The following is a 27,418-nucleotide window of genomic DNA, read 5'->3' as shown; positions in this document are numbered from 1 at the left end:
CGACAGTCCCGCTGTCGAAAAACGGACCAATTGACGGATAGTGTGCGTCCTGGATTCGACTTCATGGACGGCACAAAAGTGTGCAAAAAATCATGAAGAAAAATGCGTGGGGTCCCCCCTCTTAAGCATAACCAGCCTCTGGCTCTTTGAGCTGGTCCTAGTTGTAAAAATACGGGGACAAAAATGACAGGGGATCCCCCGTATTTTAACAACCAGCACCGGGCTCTGCGTCCGGTCCTGGTGCCAAAAATACGGGGGACAAAAAATGTAGGGGTCCCCCGTATTTTTAACACCAGCACCGGTCTCCACTAGTCAGAGATAATGCCACAGCCGGGGGACACTTTTATCTCAGTCCCTGCGGCCTTGGCATTAAATCACTAACTAGTCACCCCTGGAGGAGTGGGGACCCCTTAAATTAAGGGGTCCCCCCCTCCAGCCACCCAAGGGCCAGGGGTGAAGCCTGAGGCTGTCCCACCGATCCAAGGGCTGCGGATGGGAGGCTGATAGCCAAGTGACAAAAGTAAAGAATATTGTTTTTTGTAGCAGAACTACAAGTCCCAGCAAGCCTCCCCCACAAGCTGGTACTTGGAGAACTACAAGTACCAGCATGCGGGGAAGAAAAAAAAATACCCAAATAAAAACAGTACACGCACACCGTGAAAGTAAAACTTTATTACATACATGCACGCTGACACACACATGCTTACCTATGTTGACACGCAGACTCGGTCCACTTCTCCACGTAGAATCCATGGGGTACCTGAAAATAAAATTATACTCAAAAAATCCTGTGTAGCATCTGTCCTCTTCTCCTTGTAATCCACGTACTTGGCAAAATAATAAAACGCAAAACCCGGACCACGCACTGAGGCGGGGCTGCTGGCTCTGATAAGTAGAGCACTGCTGGAAGCGTCCTAAGGAAGCTTCGGGCAGCTCCACAGTCTACGGGGTGCCTCCCTGGAGCCTCCTTTGGCAACTACGGGTGGCTCTGCATTAGTACTACTGACTGCAGGGTGCTTTTACAGGCAAGGGCGTAGCTACCATAGGTGCAGGGAGTGCAGCTGCTATGGGGCCCAGAGTTTAGAGGGGCCCACCTTCCCTGTCACATGTATAATATACATCTTTAACCAATGGGTGGTACATACGGACCCTTACAAATTTGACTATATCTAACTATTGCCCTTGGACCTGCTCATTGTAATGTGGTAGAAAATGACATTGTAATGTTACATGATCTATACTAGAGCACTGTAATGTGGCACAATATGTGGAAGCACTATAGTGTGGCATAATAGAAACTGGTGGCACTGTAAGTCAAAGGGGTATATGCAATTGCGGTCGAATTACCGCAAATGTCGAAAAACGGGGCATTTCGGACACAAAAAAAATGAATCGACAATGTAATACAGTACTTTTCGACAAAAAAAACGGCCGTTTCAAATTCGACTTTTTGCAATTCGACAGTTGTCAAATTCGACATGTCTGCAATGGTAAAAATGCGGCTTTCCGACAAAAGTATATTCAATTGAAGAATGAAGATTCGACAACAGTGCTTTTCGACAGTCATTTCGTCAATTTCAATCCGCCTCATTTTGCTGGCGGGATCTAATAAAAAATTTTTAAAACATGTTTTTTTTTGTGTTTTTTTTTATTGCTAATAGCATATCTATTTATATTAGAAGGGATTATGTACTTGGTTTGTCTATTAGGAGCCACAAGTATTATTTATATATTTTTTAAAAGAATATTTTTTTTTTTAATGACTAAAATAATATGGAGAGATCAGAGCACATTTTTTTCAGTGGGAAGGGGTGGGAATGTGTAAAAAATCCTGAAAAAAAATGCGTGGGGTCCCCCCTCCTAAGCATAACCAGCCTCGGGCTCCTTGAGCCGGTCCTGGTTGTACAAATACGGGAAAAAAATGACAGGGGATCCCCCGTATTTTAGTCTTATCTCTCTGTGCCCCTTTAAGATTTACTGTATCCAGGGGTGTATCTAGGCGTCCGAGCGCCCCTGGCAAAGTAAGGGGCTGCCCCCCCATGCACATTTGAACTAAGGTGTGAGTATTGGAAATGGGGCATGGTCTTGTGGGGGAAGGGCGTGGACACAATAGTACTTCCAATTCAAATGATGCCACACAGTAGTGTCCCTTATTCGCATTACACCACACAGTAGTGTCAATTATTAGCATTACACCGCACAGCAGTGTCTCATATTCACATTACACCATCCCTACCCCCTAACCCTAACCCACCTTTCCCACAGCCTGACCTTAACCGACCCCACCCCCTGAAAAGCCTCTTCAGTGGTGCCTAACCTTAACCCACCCTTCCTAATCTCCCTCCCTGCAGCCTAACCCTAACCCTCCCACCCTCGCAGCCTAACCCTAACCCTCCCACGCGGCTTGAACCAACTAGATCCGGATTTTGGCATTCTGCATCGCTACCTATGTTGGGATGCCAGCATCAGCATTCCAAGCAGTTTTGGTATGCTGGAGTTAGCTTTCCGACCACCTGGATGCCAAACGCCGGCATCTTGACTGCATCCCAAATGAAATGCTAATGAGCTGCTGTGAGATGAGCCTCAAATGGACCCAGCAATTAACCAAACACCATTAGTTGGATGGTAGAAGTGCTTCCTGTTAGAAAAAACATCAGGGTGCCATCACTTCCAGGATAAAATTATCAATTATACAATTAACTGATATACATTTCTTTGAACCTGGCCTGTAAATAGGTAAGATATGTATTTTCTTTATTACACTCAACAAGTTAAAGTTTTCGCTTACTTACTACTTACATCTAACATGCATGAAAATTGTGTAGTTTTCCAGGTACTACAGTCCCTTCTCCCAAACACTGCCACTTTTTTATTATCTTCAACAACATCTATAGCACTGTGCTATATAACAATTGCTGTGTACCTGGTGAGAGTCTGTTACTGCTGGCGCGACGCCGGTGTCCGTCAGCACCGCATACCGCACTGCACTAGTGATCTGATTAGTGTCCGGCAGCACCGCACTTGCAATCAGACTCAAAATAAACTACAGGAGCTCCCAGCAACAAGGGCTGCTAGGAGCTGTAGTTTATTTTGAGTCTGATTACAAGTGCAGTGCTGCCGGACACCGACGCCGCTCCAGCAGTAACAGACTCTCACCAGGTACAGCCTGACAGTACTATTTTTCTACCCTTTGGCCACGGGTGGCACAGCCAGGAGGCGCCCCCTCCTTGCCTGGCGCCCCTGGCGAGTGCCATCCTGGCCAATGGGTAGATACACCCCTGACTGTATCAATCACTTTGTGAACCCTAGCATCAATTTAACCATGGATTAGTGAAATAGGAAAACTGAACAGTGCTTAGGAGTAAAAAGAAAAAGTACAACATAATGAAAAGTGTGGTTATGGGCAAGACCAATCCCAAATGAGGCCAATCCCAGGCCATTTTTTCAATCCTGGGATTTGGGATTGAAAATGCTCAATCTCGGGATTCCCGGGATCCCGGGATTGCAGTAGGGATCAGTGTAGGGAGCAGGGAGAGTGGATGTGGAGGGCAGCGAGGGAGTGTGGGTGTAGGGAGCATGTAGGCAGCAGCAGGAGGGTAGGTGTAGAGCGCATGTAGGGAGCAGCAGGAGGGTGGGTGTAGGGAGCATGTAGGGATCAGCGGGAGGGTGGGTGTAGGGAGCATGTAGAGAGCAGCGGGAGGGTGGTTGTAGGGAGCATGTAGGGAGCAGCGGGAGGGTGGGTGTAGGGAGCAGGGAGGATGTAGGGAGCAGCACAGAAGAATGGATGTAAGGAGCAGGAAGGGAGGGTAGGTGTAGCGAGGAGGGAGGGAGGATGTCGGGAGCAGTGAGGGAGGGTGGGTGTACAGTAGGTAGCGTCAGCGATACTTAAATATTACTTAATACACTTACTATTTGGCGGGGAGCAGCCATGGACACATACAGTAACCGCGCCGGCGGCATTGCAAATGTAGCGCTGGTCGCCAGCCAGTCAGAAATGGCAGTCCGTCAGCCAATCAGGAGCCGCGGCTAATGCCGCTTCCCTGATTGGCTGCCGGTCTGCCAGCGCTGATTGCCTGGTGGCTGGCGCTACATTTGAAATGCCGCCGGCGCGGTCACTGTGTGTCCATAGCTGCTGTAAATACCTCGCTGACAGCGGGCAGCGCTGTGCTATAGTGCTCAGCGCTGCCTGGCAAAACTGCGTATGCACCACCTAATCCCGGGATCCAAATCCCAACGTTTTTGTACCACAATCCCAGGATCCCGCCGATCCCAGGATTGGCCTCCCTACTTGTGTACAGTATAGAATAGATGTTACTCTGATATATTGTTTGCCTAGAATGATGAACACATACATTTTTGTGCATGCTCCAAAAACCCAGTTTATATTGTATTAAATCAAAGAGCTGCCATGTAAAAGAAATTACCCTGAAGTCTTTTTCTTCTTGGGTGATCTTATTTGGGTGCAATCCATAAGGGAGTATTATTCATTGTTTTAGTGAGACTACACAAAATACACAAAATGACACCATCATACCACACGAAACTGTAGTTTAAAATGATCCTTTTGAAAAGTGTACAAAACATGATTTGTTACCATATAATCCAACCTGATTCTAAAATAGGATAGAAGTGTTTGACTAGAGTGCAATATGTTGTGTATCAAAAAATGTATTCTTTAAAAGCAAAGTCTTTTGTTTAAAATATTTCTAATTTATATCAAATCATTTTACTGCTTTCATGGTTAGAATATGAATTCTTCTAGTGCAGTTCACTGCAATATTTACAATTGATATCCCCTTTACACTTCAATCCCAAGTCCAGCCCGGGTCACTAAACACAGGTTTCCAGCAATGTGAAACAGCATATTAAAAATCAAATTGACATCACAGACTTGGCTTAGGATATTGCCGGTTCCCCTTTGCTGGCGCTTGTAGATGATGTCATCTCCAAGCGCAGGACAGCTGGCCCTCCATACATTGTAAACGAACGTTACCCTTTCCACAGCCCCTTACATGGGTCCAGCCCTGCTCGCTACCTGGGTTAGACTGCTGGGTCAGTTGACTCGTGTTTTTCCTCAGGTATCCTTTTATACTGATGGTCAACCCGGCAATAACACAGATTATTTGGGCAGTGAAAAAGGGGTATAATTAATACAGTTGAGGAGTTAGCTCCTCAGCTCATTGGGTCACCAGGAGCATGGAACAGTTACCGCTGGCAGTCCCATGCTCTCTCCATGGTTTGCCACAGCCCCTGGCTCTCACCCCCAATCCCCCCCCCCCCCCACCCTCCCACACCTCTTGAGCCGATTCCTTCTGGTTGCCAGCTGCCACAATCAGAGCTCATCTCCAAATGGGCAGCATATGGAGGTTCTGCACATGCCCAGACACAGCAGCTCTTCCCAAGGGCCTTTGTGGAGTTTGAGTCACTTCTCATGTCTCCAGCCACCAAGAGCAACACAGGACGTAAGGAGCAGCTAGCACTTCTGTTCTGACTGCGCCACATAGTCGTGACATTCAGTAAAAATTGCATGATAATCTAGTATAGATATATAATATTTAACACACACACAAATACACACACGCGCACGCACGCACTCATAATAGCATGGTATAATGACAGAAAACTCAGAAACATGATTGAACACATTAGGTCACATGACTGTCATTATTTCCCAATGGCCGCACAGTTCTCAATGTAACTGCACCCTTCAACTTCTTATAACTGTCACCAAAACCTCATAACACAGCCACAGTATCACTCGCAGAATCACTAATCACTGACAACAGTACATCCCTGCCTCACTGACAGCAATGGATCCCTGCCTCACTGACAGCAGCATATCGCTGCCCTACTAACAAGAGAACATCAATGGTCTTGCTGACAGCAGCACATCTCTGCCTCACTGTCAGCAGCACATCCCCGCCTCACTGACAGCAGTACATAGCCACCTCCCTGACAGCAGCACATCACCGCCTTACTGACAGCAGCACATCCCTGCCTCACTGTCAGCAGCACATCCCTGCCTCACTGTCAGCAGCACATCCCCGCCTCACTGACAGCAGTACATAGCCACCTCCCTGACAGCAGCACATCACCGCCTTACTGACAGCAGCACATCCCTGCCTCACTGGGGCAGGAGATTTTTCCTGCCCCTCTAACATCATCTCTCTCTTTCCATGCTATCTCTTACCCATCTTTCCCATTTTGTCTGTTCCTATTCACCACTTTCTTTCTATCCCACTACATTTTGGGCCCGATTTAGCATGGAACGCAGGTACGATTGCATTCGTATGCTGGTGCCTTTTGAAGTGTGCGCAGGCGCAAATGCACTGTGCATGCACACACTGTGAGATGCGACGGCATCTCCCATCTGCAAATGCTGCTGCTTGATTGACACGCCGTCGACACAGCATTTGAAGAGCGTTGCTGCGGCCTGGGGGGGGGGGGGGGGGCATGGTCTGGTCACACGCAGCTGCTGCAACCCGAAACATGTCGGGTAGCCACCTGCCTTCGTAGCTAGGCTGCGTAGGCGGAGGGCTACCCTAAACATGCAAAAGCATTGCCACTGTGGTGCTGTGGGCTGGATCTGCCATGCTGGGTCGACTTGCCCTGTGCTGGGTGTCCCCCCGCTTGTCAGAGTAATGGATCATTGATGTGCAATTTTTTGCACATCTACGATCCACGCTGAATTAGGCCCAGTGTCTATATACCCTCTCTCTCCTTCTCCTTCTCTATCATGCTGTTTCCCTCCTGTCCCACCTGCCTCTCAGTTTTCTTCCCCTTCATCTTTTTACCTCATGCTGGTGCATGTTGTCATCTAACATGTTTGGGGTGCACCCACACATCCGGTAAGCAATGCCTGCATGGATTTGATGTGTCACAGTAGCGTAGTAAGTGTGCTGCTGGGGATAATACATGTGTGTGGGCAGGGGAGGGTGTCTCAGGGGTGGTTGGGCAAAAGGGGGTACATATTATTAGTAAACTAAAAGGGGCACAGACTATTATAAAACTATGCCGTATCCTTTGTGGGTTTGCCACACCCCTCTAGTAAATGACCACACCTACCCAATGGCTGGTCACGCCCCTGCCATTGCATTTCCCTGGTGTACCCTTCTGGTACCTATCCGACCCTGTGCCTGCATTAACCCAGTGTTGGTCTGAATCCTGAATCCGACTCTGCAGCACACTGGATGGCGATATATCTGCAGATAGATCGGGCCATCTGGCTATGAGTACGCTGTAAACTTGCTGGTGTCACAGCTGGGCCAGGGGTAAGGATCCTGACTGGCATGTCAAAGAGCTGATCGGTAAGTGTGTATACTTACCTTGATCGGCCGCTCGGTCGACGGTGGGTCCTCTGACGGTCAGGTGTGTACCCAGTCTTACCTTCAATGAAGCATGCTTTGTTCTGTAGACAGTGAACCTTGCAGTTAGGGGGCCCAGTACAAGCTTGTCCTTGTCCTGACACCTCACCCCATCACTGATAGGCTGCATCTCCCTCCAGGCACTCTTCTCCCTGAAATAAAATAAATGTTGGGAAATATGACAAAATGATGCTCTGTATTCTGCAGTTAGAAGAAAGATGATCCCTGAAGGATATCATTTAACCATGATGGAAATAGTTCTAAATCTAATTATAATTTATAAGCACTGTAAAATAAAGTCGCCTGCATGGATGAAGGGGTTACTATCCTTGTTACACTGCATTAGATGTACACAAGCTGTGTCTGGATGTTTATTTTTATGTTGCTTTCCTCTACAGCACAGTCATTGTACTTATTTCAGAATGAAGGCTCTGTGTTGAAATAATATGCCAATTGCAGCAATCAGCTGTCTTTCTAGTTAATTGTCTTTTATGCCATTCAGCACCATGAGTAATGCCTCAATAAACATAGTTACCATTTTATAAGTTCTAGCATTAAGGAAGGAACAGCTATTAGTTGTGAACTTCCCTATGTACTATTTCCTTGTGAAGTTCTCTTTGTGCTACAGTAAATAATTTGCATGATACCTTTCAATTCCTGCCTGTACTTCACACCTGTGCAGGATTACAAAAACAAACAGAAAAACAAACAAAGAAATGCACAAAAAGTGACTAACTCACCTGGCAACAATTAGTGAATGTTTTTGGGCATTACCCGGGGCACTGAGAGGGGTGGTGAGCAGGTACTAACCACCCAGGCTTTTTGGAAGGGCCTGGCGCGTGGGACAAATGTCCCTATGAAGCACATGGAGCAGCTTCGCAGAATCATGCAAAGTACTAGAGGTATGGACACAACTCCAAAATGTAGGTAAACCCCATCAGTATCACCAGGGCCACACAGATGTCTCAACGGCCCCAGGAATTTTAAAATATATCAAATTTATGGCACATTGAAGTTGAATTTAAAATGAACCACATAATGCCCTAATTACTTTTTCCTAAAATATACAGTACATGGAATAATTTTTTTAAAACTCAGAAAATTCCATATGTACCAAGATCGCATTCCGGAGCTTGGAGCCAGTGGGTGACACCATCTTTGGGTTGCATTACACAATAGAAACCTATGCAAGTCTCTACACAATTTCCTATGCAATTGGATCCCCCCAAGGAGCCCCCGCAGCCACCATGACACTATGTGCATGCACAGATTGGCTCTCGGGTCCTAAACCCAGTAGTCCTTCTATCGCAAAGAACAGCTCTTATCAGGAGAGATACTAATCACATTTGTATGTACTGTACATACCTGGTAAGTAGCGGGGTGTAAGCGGCGGGATCCCGCCCTATATATGAAAACTGTAAAATTTAAGTTTCTAGCTAATTATATTTGTAAATCTACTCTGAATATACTTAGGATGGATTTCCCATTTGTATGATACCAAAAACACGTTTATTCTCAAATTAGAGCAATTGGAAGCCTTATCTTTTTTTCAATTGGCAGTCTTCTATAGGAAGTATCCAATTAGCCAAGAATGCCAATTTAACGGATATCGCTATTAATGACCGATGGTCATTATTGCGGTATCCAATTAAAGCCCATTTTGAATGGCCAAAATTGGACTCGGGATTGTGCGAAAACACATTGGATCTGGGATGAGTCCTCGAATCCATGTGTTTCATGACCCTGGCAGCCCGCTTATTGCGGATTATGCTTCAGGTGCCTGAGGCACCTGAAGCATTATCCCCAATAAGTGACAGCATCGGGGGTAGGAGCGTGCTGCATTGGGGCTAACAGAATAGCCCCCAGTGATACAATTACCAGCAGCCATTGGATACCCCCTTACTGTCTAATTATTATTATTATTATAATATTTATGAATATGGTGCCACAAGGAGCCCGCAGCACCTTTTAAAATACATAAACAGAAACAGTATGAACATAACAAGAAAACAGTGACTTACAGTACAGAACAGTGCAGGACATGGACAAGGTTTAGAAATATTGCTGCATCAGCAATCATAATACCCATATAAGTAGCACTGTGACAGAATCCAAAGATTTGGTGTTTGGTGCACCGGGATTTCGGCTTTCAGTATTGTCGGCTGTCAGGATTCCGGCGTCGGTATCCTGCCCGCCTGGATCCTGACAGCCGGCAAATTGATTGCATCCCCTTCACACATTGGGGGTAATTCCAAGTTGATCGCAGCAGGAAAGTTTTTAGCAGTTAGGCAAAACCATGTGCACTGCAAGGGAGGCAGATATAACATGTGCAGAGAGAGTTAGATTTGGGTGGGGTGTGTTCAAACTGAAATCTAATTTGCAGTGTAAAAACAAGCAGCCAGTATTTACCCTGCACAGAAACGAAATAACCCACCCAAATCTAAAGGGGGGTACTCACGGAGCGATATTCTAAGCAATCTGACTAGATTGCTTAGAATATCGGCATGATCGCTCCGTGTGTAGCCCCCTCGGCGATAGCGATGCGCGGCCCCGCACATCGCTATCGCTGCTGCTAGATTGGCCTGCATGCAAGCCAATCTAGCGGGTCGCTCACTTCACCCGCTGGGTGAAATGAGCGGCCCCCCCGTCTCCCCCCGCACGCTCAGCACAGATCGCGCTGTGCTGAGCGGCAGGAGAGATGTGTGCTGAGCGGTTCGCTCAGCACACATCTCTCCTGCATCGGCCCGTGGGTACTGGGCTTAACTCTCTCTGCAAATGTTATATCTGCCCCCCCTGCAGTGCACATGGGCCCTCATTCCGAGTTGATCGGTCGCAAGGCGAATTTAGCAGAGTTACACACGCTAAGCCGCCGCCTACTGGGAGTGAATCTTAGCTTCTTAAAATTGCGACCGATGTATTCGCAATATTGCGATTACTAACTACTTAGCAGTTTCAGAGTAGCTCCAGACTTACTCTGCCTGTGCGATCAGTTCAGTGCTTGTCGTTTCTGGTTGACGTCACAAACACACCCAGCGTTCGCCCAGGCACTCCCACCGTTTCCCCGGCCACTCCTGCGTTTTTTCCGGAAACGGTAGCGTTTTCAGCCACACGCCCCTGAAACGCCGTGTTTCCGCCCAGTAACACCCATTTCCTGTCAATCACATTACGATCGCCGGAGCGAAGAAAAAGCCGTGAGTAAAAATACTTTCTTCATAGTAAAGTTACTTGGCGCAGTCGCAGTGCGAACTTTGCGCATGCGTACTAAGCGGATTTTCACTGCGATGCGATGAAAAAGAACGAGCGAACAACTCGGAATGAGGGCCATGGTTTTGCCCAATTGCTAACAAACTTGCTGCTGCGATCAACTCAGAATTACCCCCATTGCCTATTGTAAGTCATACAGAAGGCAGTGCATGCTTCCTCATGGTCTCCACTGTATATACAGCAATGTCAAGAGTCTGTATATTCTCTGGCTTTATCTGAGGGTAGAGCATGGGGAGTGTTACAATGTAACAGGTGTCTCCAGCTGAGATGTGATATGATAAACTCACAGCAGAAAGGAGAATAGACTGCCTGAGATGATTTTCATCCTTTCACAATTTCAGAACAGGTTGGTTTGCTTTATGTGCGTATGTGTGCCCCTCCTTTACGTTGTTTGTGTGTATGTACTGTACAGTGCATCCGGAAAGTATTCACAGCGCTTCACTTTTTCCACATTTTGTTATTGTTACAGCCTTATTCCAAAATGGAATAAATTGATTTTCCCCCTCAAAATTCTACACACAATACCCAATAATGACAAAGTGAAAATAGTTTTTGGAGATTTTTGCAAATTTATAAAAAAACAACAACTAAGAAATCACATGTACATAAGTATTCACAGCCTTTGCCATGAAGCTCAAAATTGAGCTCAGGTGCATCCTGTTTCCATTGATCATTCTTGAGATGTTCCTATAGCTTCATTGGAGTCCACCTGTGGTAAATTGAGTTGATTGGACATGATTTGGAAAGGCACACACCTGTCTATATAAGGTCCCACACTTGACAGTGCATGTCTGAGCACAAACCAAGCATGAAGTCAAAGGAATTGTCTGTAGCCCTCTGAGACAGGATTGTTTTGAGGCACAAATCTGGGGAAGGGTACAGAAAATATCTGCTGCTTTGAAGGTCCCAATGAGCACAGTGGCCTCCATCATCTGTAAATGGAGGAAGTTCGGAACCACCAGGACTCTTCCTAGAGCTGGCTGGGAGGTGACCAAGAACCCAATGGTCACTCTGTCAGAGCTACAAGCAATTCCTCTGTGGAGAGAGGAGAGCTTTCCAGAAGGACAACCATCTCTGCAGCAATCCACCAATCAGGCCTTTATGGTAGAGTGGCCAGACAGAAGCCACTCCTTGGTAAAAATCACATGGCAGCCTACCTGGAGTTTCACCTGAAGGACTCTCAGACCATGAGAAACAAAATTCTCTGGTCTGATGAAACAAAGATTGAACTCTTTGGCGAGAATGGCAGGTGTCATGTCTGGAGGAAACCTGGCACCGCTCATCACCAGGCCAATACCATCCCTACAGTGAAGTATGATGGTGGCAGCATCATGCTGTGGAGATGTTTTTCAGCGGAAGAAACTGGGAGACTAGTCAGGATAGAGGGCAAGATGAATGCAGCAATGTACAGAGACATTCTGGATGAAAACCTGCTCCGGAGCGCTCTTGACCTCAGACTGGGGCGACGGTTCATCTTTCAGCAGGACAACGACCCTAAGCACACAGCCAAGATATCAAAGGAGTGGCTTCAGGACAACTCTGTGAATGTCCTTGAGTGGCCAGCCAGAGCCCAGACTTGAATCCGATTGAACATCTCTGGAGAGATCTGAAAATGGCTGTGCACCGACGCTTCCCATGCAACCTGATAAGCTTGAGAGGTGCTGCAAAGAGGAATGGGTGAAACTCCCCAAAGATAGGTGTGCCAAGCTTGTGGCATCATATTCAAAAAGACTTGAGGCTATAGTTGCTTCTAAAGGTGCATCAACAAAGTATTGAGCAAAGGCTGTGAATACTTATGTACATGTGATTTCTTAGTTTTTTATTTTTAATAAATTTGCAAAAATTTTAAAAAAATTTTTCACATTGTCGATATGGGATATTGTGTGTAGAATTTTGAGGGAAAAAAGAATTTATTCCATTTTGGAATAAGGCTGTAACATAACAAAATGTGGAAAAAGTGAAGTGCTGTGAATACTTTCCGAATGCACTGTATGTTTGTTTTATGTGCACAACTTTCTACTTTGGATGTGTCTCTCTGCAGGGCCATATAGAGTTTGCCTGGGCCCGGCAATGAAGGGGACATAGGGGGTCATTCCGAGTTGTTCGCTCGTTATTTTTTTCTCGCAACAGAGCGATTAGTCGCTAATGCGCATGCGCAATGTCCGCAGTGCGATTGCGCCAAGTAAATTTGCTATGCAGTTAGGTATTTTACTCACGGCATTACGAGGTTTTTTCTTCGTTCTGGTGATCGTAATGTGATTGACAGGAAGTGGGTGTTTCTGGGCGGAAACAGGCCGTTTTATGGGTGTGTGCGAAAAAACGCTACCGTTTCTGGGCAAAACGCGGGAGTGGCTGGAGAAACGGAGGAGTGTCTGGCCAAACGCTGGGTGTGTTTGTGACGTCAAACCAGGAACGAAACTGACTGAACTGATCGCAGTTGCCGAGTAAGTGTCGTGCTACTCAGAAACTGCTAAGAAGTGTCTATTCGCAATTTTGCTAATCTTTCGTTCGCAATTTTGATAAGCTAAGATTCACTCCCAGTAGGCGGCGGCTTAGCGTGTGCAAAGCTGCTAAAAGCAGCTTGCGAGCGAACAACTCGGAATGAGGGCCATGGCCTAATCATTAAGGTGTGGCCACAGCCCCTTTTTAAATAATAAGTTTAGAAAGCGAAGCAGCTCCAACCTGCACAGGGGAGCACCATGTGCCCCTCAGCCAGAGTCAGATACAGGGGAGGGGGCACGATTAGTACGATCACCCCCTTCTTACCTCACAGGTAGAGCAGACTACTGTGTTCTGCAACAGCAGCCTCCCAGGAACCACTGCAGCCTGATACATAGCAGTGTGTGCTGGACTGGGGGAAAAGGCTACTGCCGGCTGGTATGGCCACTGCCTCTCTCTGGGCTCTGAACACACCCTGCCAATATCAGTACCTGTGCAGGCACAGACTACATTAAGTGAGAATAGCATCCCCAAGTGTGTAACACTAAAGATAGACATACACTATACAATTATCTGGCAGATAATCTGCCTGATCTGGCTGGTTGCAATGGAAATCTGGTAATGGATGAGAGCAAATGGCAATCGACCATTTGCTACCAAACACTGGAAAATGGACAAAACCTGTCCATCATTTAACCAATTTGTATGAACAACAGTTTTTGTCCATTTTCCAGTGTTTGGAAGCACATGATCGATTGTCATGTGCTCACATCCAGAGGTGTAGCTAGGTGCCATAGTGCCCGGAGCAAGGGTATGTTTTGGCGCCCCCTCCCCTGTGCTGAATTGTGGGTCTAGCCAACATGTGGGGGCATGTTACATTTGAAAATAAAAAATATTAACAATTTCTAAATTGGTGACAGGGCCGGTTCTAGACCTTGTGGAGCTCAGGGCGAAAGTTTCCAGGTTGTGGCTTCATGGGGAAGGGGTGTGACCACAGAATAGTACCAATTCACATTACTCCGCACAGTAGTTTCCATTATTCATGTTACACCACACAGTAGAGCCGCTTATATACGTTGCACCACACAGTAGAGCCGCTCATATATGTTACACACAGTAGAGCCATTTATAGATGTTATGTTGCAGCTTCTAATGCAGAGAGAGAGGTGCTGCAGTGGCAACAGCAACTGGGGCATAGAGAGGTGCTGCAGCATCAATGTAGAGAGAGGTGCTGTAGCATCCGAGGCAGAGAGGGGTGCTGCAACAGCTGGGCAGAGAGGTCTGCAGCAGCGGAGGCAGAAAGTTGTGCTGCAACAGCCAGGGAAGACAGAGGTGCTGCAGCAGCTGCTGCAGAGAGAGGTGCTACAGTATCCGGGGCAGGGAGAGGTGCTGAAGCAGTGAGGGCTGCAGGACAAAAGTAACCCGGCTGCACAGCTACAAGCAGACAGTGAGATATATAAAGAGGGTGGGCAGAGCTCCAGCATGTGCTGGATGTCCGTGTCTCCTGCTGTCACCACTGGCCTGACCTGTTCCCTACCTAGTCTCTGAGTCCGAGTCAGTGTGCACCCCATCTGCGCCTTCTAACTTTTTTGGCGCCCGTAGCTCGCGATCTACTGGAGCCACCCTCGCTACACCCCTGCTCACATCCATTACCAGGTTTTCATTCCAACCAGCCAGATCTGGCAGATTATCTGACAGATAATTGTATAGTGTATGCCCAGCTTTTCTAATAGGTATTTAGCATAGATACATCTTATGCACACAAAAGGACAGTATTAATGTCTTCTAAATGGGAAAAAACAGCAAAAACATAAAAAGTAAAACAATGTTCCAGATGGTCTTCTGACCTGCAAACTTTTGCCATAGCAGGACTTTATACTGTATGTGATCCCTCTCTGATTTCCCATAACGGGAACTCATCCAGTTAAAGCACCAAACATGTGAACTAGAGAAAAAATCTCATTGTATAATGTTTGGGAATTTAATACAACACAAATCCATTGCCTGTACATTTGCTTATATGTCAGTCCTGAAGCCCATGGGATAGCATTGCTGGTGACGGAGAGAATGCAAGTCACCGCAAGTCGTTTAGGGGGAGATTTACTAAGCAGTGATAAAAGTGGAGAAGTGAGCAAGTGGAGAAGTTGCCCATGGCAACCAATCAGCATTGACGTAACATTTATATTTTGCATACTATAAAACTATACAAAGCAGATGATTGATTGCCTTGGGCAATTTCTCCACTGGCTCACTTCTCCACTTTTATCACTGCTTAGTATGTCCCCCTTAGTCTCTTAAGCTGGTATATAGCCAGATTTGGGGGTAATTCAGACTTGATTGCTGGGCAACGTTTTTTTGCTGCCCTGCCATCAGATAGTCACCGCCTGCAGGAAGAGGCTATTTTCGTTATGCAAGTGTGCGATCGCATGTGTAGCAGAGCTACAGCGTCTGCAGACACACTCAGTGGTAGTACAGCATCTACAGGGTTGGGGCTGGGTGACAGGCGGTGGGGATCCTGCGCTCACCACATAGCGGGCTCGGTGGCTTGCTGATTTAGCCACAGGTTCTATTCCAACTCTATGGGTGTCATGGACACCCATGAGTGGGAATACTCCTGTTAGTCGGCATGCCGAATGTAGAGATGTTGATCGCTCGGGATTCCGGCATCGGCATGGTGACCGCCGGGATCCCAAGCATCGGTCACATGACCGGATCCCCATCTACAGTGGTATTACAGCATCTAAAGACTCTCAAAATGGTGTTAGTCCTTGCACCTTCATATGCATGTTTGTATACCAGGGGAAAAGCTATTACTAGAATTAGCATATACAGTAGTCACATAAATAACTATGGCTAAAGTGGTCACAGTAGCATGAGACTCTGAATCAGGCCCTAAGTGGCATAACCATTTTTTATGCCTGGCAGAAAGTATTTGCACCTACTGTACCGTCATAGCAATAAACTGAAACAGGGGAACCTGGGTGTTTTTGCATAATGATCTTTCCAAATGATACGATTGCTAGAGCCACAATCCAGCATTAAATATCTCACTGTACTCTTGTATAAATACTTTTTTTTGAAACTACATTAAACAGTCCAGGTTCCAAAAGCAGTTTTTGGAAGTGCCAGTGGTCTGCTTACTGCACTATTTGGCAATGTCAATGTCAACATTTCTCTGTTAAACATTTTATTTGCTCCAACCAACATTAAATGATGGCAAACTTCTTTATAAACTAATTATCAGGAATCTGTATCTGGCACATTAGTTCAGTTGTGGCAATTAGAAGAATGCTTTCTTTTTTTGTATAATAGTCTCAAACAAATTATTTTTATTATATGGTGATTACTAGGATGAAATCTGTATTGCATTGTAGTCACAAGAATGCTCCTTGTATTGTATGGGTGTCACAAGAATACTTCTTATACTGTATGGTGGTCACTATGATAGTATTATATTGTGTGGTGGACAAAATGATGTTCTTAATTGTGTGACAGTCATAAGTATGCTCACTTTTTTATATGACAATGTGAATGAGAATTTTAACCCCAGTAAGAGGTCTCAATATCGCCATGTGGTAGGACTACACTCAACTCCAAAAAGTTACCAAAGTCAGGGCAGACTAGGAAGCATTTATGGAAGCTGGAAATTTGAGAATGTAAAACTACATTTTCCAACTATATAGATGTGTCCTTATACACTGTGACTTCAGTTGCACCAAACAGCCCAATTCAGCACTCCAGGTCCTGTGTGACTCAACCACACCAAGTGTCTTTCTTGCTCAAAATGTGCACCATATTTGTAGAAATAAACAACTGGAATGAACAAAACGCTGCTAGATTGCACTGATTAATTTGATGTGCGACATTTGTACATCTGTGTATGATTGAGTCTGAATCTCTATCCACGAATGCTCTTCCTTGGCACAGGGCACCAAAATGTCTACTTACAGCTCTGTATATTCCTGTGTGGTTACAGCCCAAGATCTGTAGTATACTGTACTTTTGAGTGGTGTTTTGCTGTGTCTGTGATGCACATTAGGTGCTAAATCTAAAGAAAAAGTTGGTACACACTACACCTTTCAAAGAGTCTGTTACAAAGGACGTCTTGCGCATTATGGGCCTAATTCTGAGTTGATTGCAGCAACAAATTTGTTATCAGTTGGGCAAAACCATTTGCACTGCAGGGGGGACAGATATAACATGTGCAGAGAGAGTTAGATTTGCGTGGGGTTTATTCAAACTGAAATCTAAATTGCAGTGTAAAAATAAAGCAGCCAGTATTTACCCTGCACAGAAACAAAATAACCCACCCAAATCTAACTCTCTCTGCAAGTGTTATATCTGCCCCTCCTGCAGTGCACATGGTTTTGCCCAACTGCTAACAAACTTGCTGCTGCGATCAACTCAGAATTACCCCCTATGGTGTATAGACGCTAGGTGTATGAGGACAATCTGTAGTTCTGAACTTCTAAGTTTATCATGCTACTTTTAACTGTTAAAGTATTATATGTTAGCATTTAGTAATAATAATTCTTACTATTAAATTGTTATTGCTAACAATTAAAAGTAATTTATCACAGTTGCATCTAAAGTATGTGTTTTTGCCCTTGAAGGCCGTCCCTGGCCCCAAAATGAGGATCAGAGGGCATTGAGAGGGTACATCCTTGAGGGCAGGTCATGCTCTTCACTATACAGGCACACCCTAAAGTGTTTGGCAAAAGGTAGTAGAGGCAAAGAGAGTTACATTCTTTATACTCAGAGCCGGCCCTAGCCAATATGATGCCCTAGGCAAGATTTTGGCTGGTGCCCCCTAGCACCACCGCTGGTTCCGCCTCTGACCTTGCACCTCTTTCCCAGCACCATCACTCATTTCAATAGCAGTCCTTATTTTGGGGTTTGTACCCCCTATATTTTAAATAGGAACAGTTCGCACATTTGGCGCACAGCCCAAAAAGGGGGGTGTTTTTGCTGGCAAGGGGCATGGCCACACAATAGTAACCCCAATTCCAATTACGCCACACAGTACTGCAACTTTATTCACATTTGATCATTCGATAGTGTCCATAATTCATATTACATCCCACAGTAGTATCACTTTACCTTAGAAACGTTACTCCTCACAGTAGAATCCCTTATTCATATTACATCATACTGAATTGCTCCTTATTCACATTACACCACACCTTATTGCTCTTTATTCACATTAGATGACACAGTAGTGCCCTTTCTATACGCAATGCCACATAGTAGAGCACCTTATACACATAATGCCACACAGTAATGCCCCTTACACATATGAGACACATTATTAATGTCCTTATAAACATAATGCACCTTACACATTATGACAACCTTTATTAATGCCCTTTTACACGTAATGTCCCTTACACATATGCCGCACATTATTATTGCCCTTATACACATAATGACACACATACAGTAGTATCCTGTTACACATATGCGCACATTATTAATGCCCTTATACACATAATGACACACATAGTGCCCCTTACACATATGTTGCACATTATTAATGCATTTTTACATGACACACATAATGCTCCTTACACATATTCCGAACACTACTGCACAACCAACCTACTCACATGCACACAACACTCTCACTGCCACTAACACTGTGACCCCTGCCTCTGCTTGAATACAGATGTGTCCTCATAAATCTTGCCTCATTGCTTACGTCGGGCACATTTTGTTTTCATGACAATGCCTCTTATTTGCATTGCTATGTGGCTAGGATGCACAAGCAGCTTCTGCTGATTAAAATGATATGCAGCATGCCTATATACTGTGTGAGACTGTGGCTGTATCTGCATATGAAATGCTACACACAGAATATAGGCATGCTGCATATCATTTTAATCAGCAGAAGCTGTTGATGCCCCTAGGGATATCAAATGCCCTAGGCAATTGCCTAGTTTGCCTATGCCTATGGCCGGCTCTGTTTATACTGCTAGGATGAATTTGAAGCCAGTGGTTGATACCTCAGTTACAGTGATCTATGTTATGATGGGCAGATTTCTTTGACAGCAATGATGTCTCAAACTCGGCTACAAATCACAGCTACAAATCACTTAAGTGCTAATCTTGGGAGTTACTTGCTGCTGGATGAAGCTGTACCACTGCTACTGTATAACTACCTAATGTGGGTACATCACCCTCTGGTGCAATACTTTGTCTACTTGTGTGTCCACCTACTGATACATAATGATACATCTAACTAACTAACTAACTAACTAACTAACTAACTAACTAACTAATTACCTAAAGCTACTTTACTCATAGGCATCTATTTTCATTGCACCAATGGTCACCAGATTTGGGCCCAGATTTATCAAGCATTGTAGAGTGATAAATTGCATGGTGATAAAGTGCCAGCTAATCAGCTCCTGTCATTTTTCAAACATAGCCTGTAACATGGCAGTCAGGAGCTGATTAGCTGATACTTTATCACCCTGCAATTTATCACTCTCCAAGGCTTGATAAATCAGGGCCTTGGTTAGGGATCAAAGTGAATCCTCTAACAGTAGATATGGTGCACTCCTAGTTTTGATATCAGAAAAATAAATACATTTTGTGGTTGAATTCATTTGCATTATTATTTAAGGTCGTCATGATTTTGATCCGCAAAGCAGTGCACAAATTGAAAAGTTTCAAAACCAATCTAAGACCTAAACTATTGTCTTTAATACCTGGCTGTATATGTCTATTTGGGTGCATGCCACACAGTGAGGACTTTTTAGCAAGTTTATGGGTACTTTGGGTAATTCCAAGTTGATCGCAGCATCAAATTTGTTAGCAGTTGGGCAAAACCATTTACACTGCAGGTGTGGCAGATATTACATTTGCAGAGAGAGTTAGATTTGGGTGGGGTGTGTTCAAACTGAAATCTAAATTGCAGTGTAAAAATAAAGCAGCCAGTATTTCAGAAACAAAATAACCCACCCAAATCTAAAGACCCATACACACTGGTCGATATATATCGGCCGTTCTCTTGAATGGCCGATATATCGCGGGACCTTTGGCCAGTGTGTACGGCCGATACGTCTGTGAACTCCGTCGTTCACAGACGTATCGTGTCGGCCGCGCAGCACAGCCGACGGCCATTATATCTACCGATATATTGGCGCGTCACTGTGTCTGTACGGGGCGGTAGGCCGACCGCCCGTACACATGCTGCGGCGGCCGGCGGTGATTGACAGCTGAACTGGGCGGGCGTGGGTACACTCCCGCCCAGTTCATGACATCAGTCCCCAACGGATCGGGCAGTGTGTATGCACAGCACACTTCCCGATCCGTCCATAGATATATCTGCAGATATATCTACTAGTGTGTACCCACCTTTACTCTCTCTGCAAAAGTTATATCTGCCCCCCCTGCAGTGCACATGGTTTTACCCATCTGCTAACAAATTTGATGCTGCGAATTACCCCCATTGTGTAGTCATTTTTAAAGAAAGAAAGCCTGCTGTCAAATTATATATATAGCAAATCTTCAACATGTCCTCTGTGACAGAGATTAAGCTACATGCAACTACACCTCAAAATTCTCCCCTCCATCTGATATTAAAAACAATATAACTCCCCAGATTTCTAAATTTTATTATAGAATATTAATATCTTCTTTTAAATCCTTCTATTATGCTTTAATCCTTTGTAAATGTGACATAAATGTAAGCCTAGGAGCATAACAAGTGCTGCAAACTGTTACTGTACAGTCTTCATCAAACAACCAATAAATCTGCCGCTTGGAATAGAAAGGTGATTCCCAGGCAGCTGTGAACTTGCAAAAGGGGTTTTCTGTTGGGTAATAAAGACTGTAGTATATTTTCGTTACTCACTTCCACTTTTCCCTATAAGCCTTTTTTTTTTTTTTTTTACACAGACACCTTTCGTCACTCCCTGTCTCCAACTACAGTACAATTCATACTTGCCTACCTGACCCTCTCCATGAGGGAGAAAATATTCTGTTCCTGGACTTTCCAGGTAATGTATGATTGCCATCACCTGTGGTGAAACACCTTTCTTATCAATTAACTATCTCACCACAGGTGATGGCAATCATACATTACCAGGAAAGTCCAGGAACAGAGCATTTTCTCCCTCATGGAGAGGGTCAGGTAGGCAAGTATGGTACAATTACAACAGCTAAATGGAGTCAATCACACAAGTCTTTAGCCTGCCTTCTATACTTGGCTTTGAGAATACAAGATTATATGAAAATGCTTTACCTCACATGATTATTGAGTTATATGGAAAGCATCTAAAGTCTAAGGTAGAAATATAATGCAACTGAGTGGGTTGGCCCAGCAATAGGCATTTGCAGAACAACAACCATTAATTGTAGAATGGCTCTTATAAGATATCTTAAATTTAGGACGATCTTGTTGCTAATGTGTTGCCTCCACCCTTCCTCCTTCTTCATCATATAGTAATTAGTTGGGTGTTGGTCTAGGGAAGTAAGTTGTAAACTGTGCACCTCTGGGTGTCCTGGAAAACATGAACTGTTGGGGATCCTTGAGGACAGAGTTTTGGAACCACTGGTCTAGGGGATCAATAAATGGTAAATTCTGTCCATCTGGCTCCTCTTTTTAATACGTAAAAGCTACTTCAAAATAAATAATTATATATATATATATATATAAACGTTTAGTTTTAGAAAATGGTGTTTTCTTACTATGGGTCTAATTCAGTATGAGTTGTAATATTGCTGAAATCGCAAATTAATGTTTTTTCGCCATTTGCACATGTGTAGAGTCAGTGGCGCGCAGGGCCGGGCACTATGATTATATCCCAGTAGGATGCGATCGCAATGTGATTGACAGGCAGAGGGCATTTTTGGCGTGACGACGCGGTATTGGGGGTGAGGGGAACAGGAAACGCATGACAGTTTTCGGGGTGGCCCGTTGATGTCACCTGCTTATCCTGCAATAGGAAACATGCCAGCGGTGCACCTGTATATGCAGCCTGGCTGCGTATGCTGGGGGCTTCCACTAACTGCTGCTTTCTGCGATGCGGTCGCAATTGCATTGTGATTGCATCACTGGGCAGCACTTAACATGCAGGACAGCTTTGCCCTGTGCTGAGCGACTCCCTGCATGTGATTATAAGCAGTAGCAGTTTTTCTATTTGATCAAAACTGCTAATGAAGCTGAATTAGGCCCTATTATTTAAATGAAAAAAAAGAATCTGTATTATTTGTTTTTATTCTGTATTGTTTTCTGAAGTTTATTGTTGTATATGTTCACATTAATGTGATGTTTTAATATGTATTAAGCCTGGAGAAGTGATAAAGCAGTGATACGTGCAAGGTGATAATGCACCAGCCAATCTGTAAATATTTATGACTGCATTATCACTTCTCTAGGCTTAATACATCTGCCCCATGTGTTTGCAGCATGCAGATTCTTATCCACATCTGCAGAGCACTTCCCAGGTGCATTCCAGCCTAAAATGCAAATGCTGTCTCCCCTCCCCTGTGAGGGAACAATAATATGACAAAGCCCAGCAGGTTTTCAGGACAAAAAAATCTGTGGGTTGCGATGAAATAACTGTCAGTGTATGGCTAAGATATCTGACACTTTCCTTACACATACCTCCCAACATGACCCTCTCCAGGAGGTACAGAATGCTCTAATTCTGGACTTCCCTCTTAATGTATGATTGCCATCACCTGTGATGAAACACCTGTCTTATCCATTAACCTGTTTAACACAGGTGCCGGCAATCATACATTAAGAGAAAAGTCCAGGAGCAGAGCATTGTGTCCCTCCTGTAGAGGGTCATGTTGGGAGGTATGATATATTATAAATGTGTAACAAAACCAGTTGAATATTTACTCCCATGTCATGTTGCTGCTCACCACGTACCCCTATGGGCCTAATATACCTTGAGTTGGAAAATAAAAATGACAAAACTTGCAGATGGCCACTTTCCAGCCATCTGCGCATGCGTGAACTTTCACTTTGCGATCGCATCCTGGGGAGATATTTCCTTATCTCTCTGACAAGCAAATGACAATCAACCTTTTGCTCCCAAACACTGGAAAATGGACAAAAACTCTTGTTCATACAAATGTTAAATCACGGACAGGTTTTGTCCATTTTCCAGTGTTTCTGAACAAATCGATTGTCATTTGCTCTCATCCTTTACAAGGTTTTCATTCCAACCAACCAGATCTGGCAGATTATCTGACAGATAATTGTAAAGTGTATGCCCAGCTTTAGGCCTTATATGCAAATATTAAGTTTTGCAGTTCTATGTGAATTTGCTTCTAATTCACTCACCTGAACAACATCCTCATTGTCAGAATTTAACCATCCATACTGTATCAGTAAATAGCACAATAATAAAAACACAGAACAAAACCTCATGTACTACAGATAGATATATCAGCATTATCCCTAGTCAGATAATAACAACAACAGTACAGTATTTTCTAAATAATATAAGACTAATAAAAATCATATTTTAAAATGTGTTTCCTATAGCTATACACATACCTCCCAACATAACCCTCTCCAGGAGGGACACAATGCTCTGCTTCTGGACTTTTCTTTTAATGTATGATTGCAGGCACCTGTGTTGAACATGGTAATGGATAAGAAAGGTGTTTCAGCACAGGTGATGGCAATCATACATTAAGAGGGAAGTCCAGGAGCAGAGCATTCTGTCCCTCCTGGAGAGGGTCATGTTGGGAGGTACGCTATACAGCACATGGAGAGGGCTGGTTTACAGACAGCTTGTCTTTCCTGCATGTATGCTGGAAATGGAATACAGGTGTGGGTAAAATATCCAGCTGTCACATGACACTGATGGCCAGGAAGCAGCATTTTAAAATTGTTCCATTATTTAAATGAAAAAAGAATCTGTATTATTTGTTTTTATACTGTATTTGTTTTCTGAAGTTTATTGTTGTATATGTTCACATTAATGTGATGTTTTAATAGAAATGTGTAACAAAACCAGTTGAATATTTACTTTTTATCTCCATGTCTCCCATGGCATGTTACTGCTCACCGTGTATTGTACCCCGTTTCTTCACATGTCTTAAAGAAGACGTAAAGTTATTGGGATGAATAAAACACATGAAATGCCTGGAGTCTGTATATCATATTAAATAAGTACATAATGACTTGTACTACTTTTCTGGAACAGGTTTTTTTTCCTGTTAGGAAAAGTTTTTCTCTAACAAAGCAAACAGAATGACCGACAGCGAAACAGTTTTGTGTTGCAGAAATACATTGGGGGTCATTCCGAGTTGATCGCTCGCTGCCGATTTTCGCAGCACAGCGATCAGGTGAAAAATTGGCATTTCTGCGCATGCGTATGGGCCGCAATGTGCACGCGCGTTGTACGGGTACAAAGCCCGTTGTGGTTGTGCACAGGTTGTAACTAAGTTTTCAGTCGCACTGACGGCCGCAAGAAGATTGACAGGAAGGGGGCGTTTCTGGGTGTCAACTGACCGTTTTCAGGGAGTGTTTGCAAAAACTCAGGCATATCTGAAAAAAAGCAGGCGTGGCTGGGCGTTCACTGGGCGGGTGTATGATGTCAAATCCGGACAGGAATAGGCTGAAGTGATCGCAAGCGCTGAGTAGGTTCAGAGCTACTCTGAAACTGCACAAACTGTTTTTGCAGAGCTCGACTGCACAAGCTTTGGCACTTCTGCTAAGCTAAAATACACTCCCCAGAGGGCGGCGGCATAGCGTTTGCACGCTGCTAAAACTAGCTAGCGAGTGATCAACTCGGAATGACTCCCTTTGTGAGGATTATTCGTTTCATGCAGAGGCTAGTGATGTCACAGCAGCTACAATAACTGCATTCTGAACTTTTTGATCCAGTTTAAATTTTATTAGGACACTTAAAGCTGTGGGATGAGCTTTAGATGTCTGTTATTCAGTAAGAAGTTATTTTAACTTTTAACTGAGATCCAGTGAAAGTTAGGTTAATGCTAATCTATTTTATCTTCACAGTTCATATCTAAAAATATCCATTTTGGGGACTACACAGATGGATTGGTTGTCTAATGTAGATTTATTACGGCGACACAGTAAATTCTTACTGTGACAAGGTTCTGATTCAGAGGTGCTCATTAATAGCACGGCTGCTGCGTCTTTGTATGCAAATTTACCATCACTTGTATAGACACACCCACTGCTGTTTTCTCAGATGCACCACTTGCGTACAAAGATGCAGCATAAGATGCACATCGTACCTTTGGGAGACTCTATGGTTGCTCAGAAAGCCTCTTGCAACTAAGCTGCCGGGGCTGTGAAAGTGCATCTGAAGATGAAGTCTTTGGCTGTGACACGCCCCCAGAATGAGTGCAGCACTGCCCCCTTACCTCCCCCAGACAGTCCTGTCTGTCAAACCCTCTGTGTCCTAATCCACAATGCAGTCACCGCTGCAAGACCATCGCGACACATGTACAGTGCAAATCAGATGCATGCGCAGTAGAAAAAACATTTCCCATTTGTTAAAATATCAGAACTGCATCCACCACTTAACCAAGCGCAAGGTCTATAAGATATGTTGTACAATAGCAAATATGTATGTTCAACACTATAAGTAATTTTATTTATATTTTGTTTTGTTTTAGGCTGTTCACTGTAAAAGTAAACCAGCATGTAAGTACATTTATATTTAAGAAAATTATATTTTTTGAACATTAGCTTAAAGCATGCTATTCATAATGTAATAACATTGGCATTGTTACCTAAATACGGGATGCGCACAGCAGGAGCAGGAGACTGGCGTCGGATCAGGTATGGGTCATTTGGTCGACTTAACTTAGGTCGACAGTAATTATGTTGACCACTAAAGGTCGACATGGGCATTAGGTCGACAGGTGAAAAGGTTGATATAAGTTGTTTTACTTTTTTTGTGTCGTTTTCTTCATAAAGTAACGAGGAACCCCAATTAGTGCACCGTGTCCCCTCGCATGGCTTGCTTCGCTCGCCATGCTTCGGGCAAGGTTACCGTTCCAATCATAGTCCACATGGATCGTCAAGTATGGAAAAAAAAAAATTGTGAAAAACTCATCGACGTTTTGACCTGTCAACCTAGTACATGTCAACCTAATGACCATGTCGACATATTGACCATGTTGACCTAATGCATGTTGACCTTTAGTGGTTGACCTAATGACCGTATCCCGTCAGATCACCATCAGCCAACATCCCGAAGGTGAGTATCGGGGTTCAGGGTTAGGGTTAGAGCCCGGTTGGTGTGTGTGTGTGTGTGTGTGTGTGTGTGTGTGTGTGTGTGTGTGTGTGTGTGTGTGTGTGTGGGGGGGGGTTAGGCTAAGGCAATAGAGGGGGGTAGGGTTAGACACTAGAGGGGGTAATTGGCCCTAGCCGCTGCCGCCCTAGGGTTAGCCCTAGCCAACACCCCTGGAGGAATAGCCTTAGGGGGTTATTCAATTCTTGTCGGAAACTGCCGTCTTGTCAGAAGATGGCAGTTTCTGACAGGTTTAGGTCGGAAGGGGTTTCCGACCTATTCAATGTCGGCTGTTTTTTCCGACAAGTCGTGAATTTCGGACTGGTCAGAAAACACGTGGATTGTCGGAAAACATGTGTTCTGTCGGAAGTGTGGCCAAACCCGACAGGTTTTAGCCCCATTTCCAACAATGTCAATCAGACGTTAAAAAAAGTTGGATTGGCATTGTCGGGAACAGGCCAAACCTGTCGGGTTTGGCCGCAGCATTGAATACTGACCTGTCGGACCCTTTCCATCAGAAAGGATCCGACAGGAATTGAATATACCCCTAAGCCACCTTCCCCTGAGGGTTGGGTTAGGGGACAGGGGGAAGGTAGAAATACCTACTCCCTCCTATGTTGGCATCTTCAGCGTCAGGATGCCGCTGTCTGTCATGTGACCGCCGGCAACTCGACCACCGGGATTTTGTATGTATTCCTATAAATACAGCTAATAGTGCAAATGGTCCAAGCATTTGCATTTTTATATATACTTCCTATAAACAGTGTCCTGCAGTAATTATTTCATTTAGTGTGAGAATCAGGAAGTTAGAGATTTTTGCCCAGAGTTATCAAGCCTCGGAGAGTGATAAATAGCACGGTGATAAAGTATCAACCAATCAGCTCTTAACTGTCATTTTTCAAACACAGCATTTACATACTTCCCAATATCGGGAGGTTTGAAGTCGGGAGATATCACAGGGCCTGTGGAAAAGGGGTGTGGCTTCACATAAATGCAGTGATCGCGAGCCACGCCTCCCATTATCATAGTGGGGGCACGGCCAGCGCTCTGTGAACTGCTGGCCATGCCCCCAATCCCTCTGGTTCACTGGAATAGATGCTGTGCGCACTGCGTGTA

The 27,418-nt window shown here is 44.5% G+C and overlaps 1 protein-coding gene and 1 long non-coding RNA gene across 5 annotated transcripts in view; one reads left to right on the top strand and one right to left on the bottom strand.

Moving 5' to 3' along the window:
• LOC134932585 (uncharacterized) overlaps nt 1–23,648 on the bottom strand; it is an 83,293-nt gene extending 59,645 nt beyond the window's left edge. The window contains exons 1-2 of the long non-coding RNA XR_010179412.1: nt 23,587–23,648; nt 7,387–7,516 (exon numbers count right to left, since the gene is read on the bottom strand). This is a non-coding gene — a long non-coding RNA (uncharacterized LOC134932585). The remainder of the gene's footprint in view (nt 1–7,386; nt 7,517–23,586) is intronic.
• Nucleotides 1–27,418, top strand: part of IL17REL (interleukin 17 receptor E like) — a 119,451-nt gene that overhangs the window by 10,332 nt on the left and 81,701 nt on the right. For 3 of the 4 annotated variants that reach the window (XR_010179411.1, XM_063927142.1, XM_063927140.1), the window contains exon 2: nt 25,683–25,710. Coding sequence is in view for 3 of the 4 variants with exons in the window: in XM_063927142.1 (XP_063783212.1) it covers nt 25,683–25,710 (28 nt within the window). In the remaining variant the exon portion in view is untranslated. Of the gene's footprint in view, nt 1–21,553; nt 21,648–25,682; nt 25,711–27,418 lie in introns of those variants that run through there. The other variant, XM_063927141.1, reaches the window with a different exon arrangement.

This window comes from Pseudophryne corroboree, chromosome 6 (assembly GCF_028390025.1).
Source record: "Pseudophryne corroboree isolate aPseCor3 chromosome 6, aPseCor3.hap2, whole genome shotgun sequence".
NCBI lineage: Eukaryota > Metazoa > Chordata > Amphibia > Anura > Myobatrachidae > Pseudophryne > Pseudophryne corroboree.
This window is presented reverse-complemented; position numbering and strand designations above follow the sequence as displayed.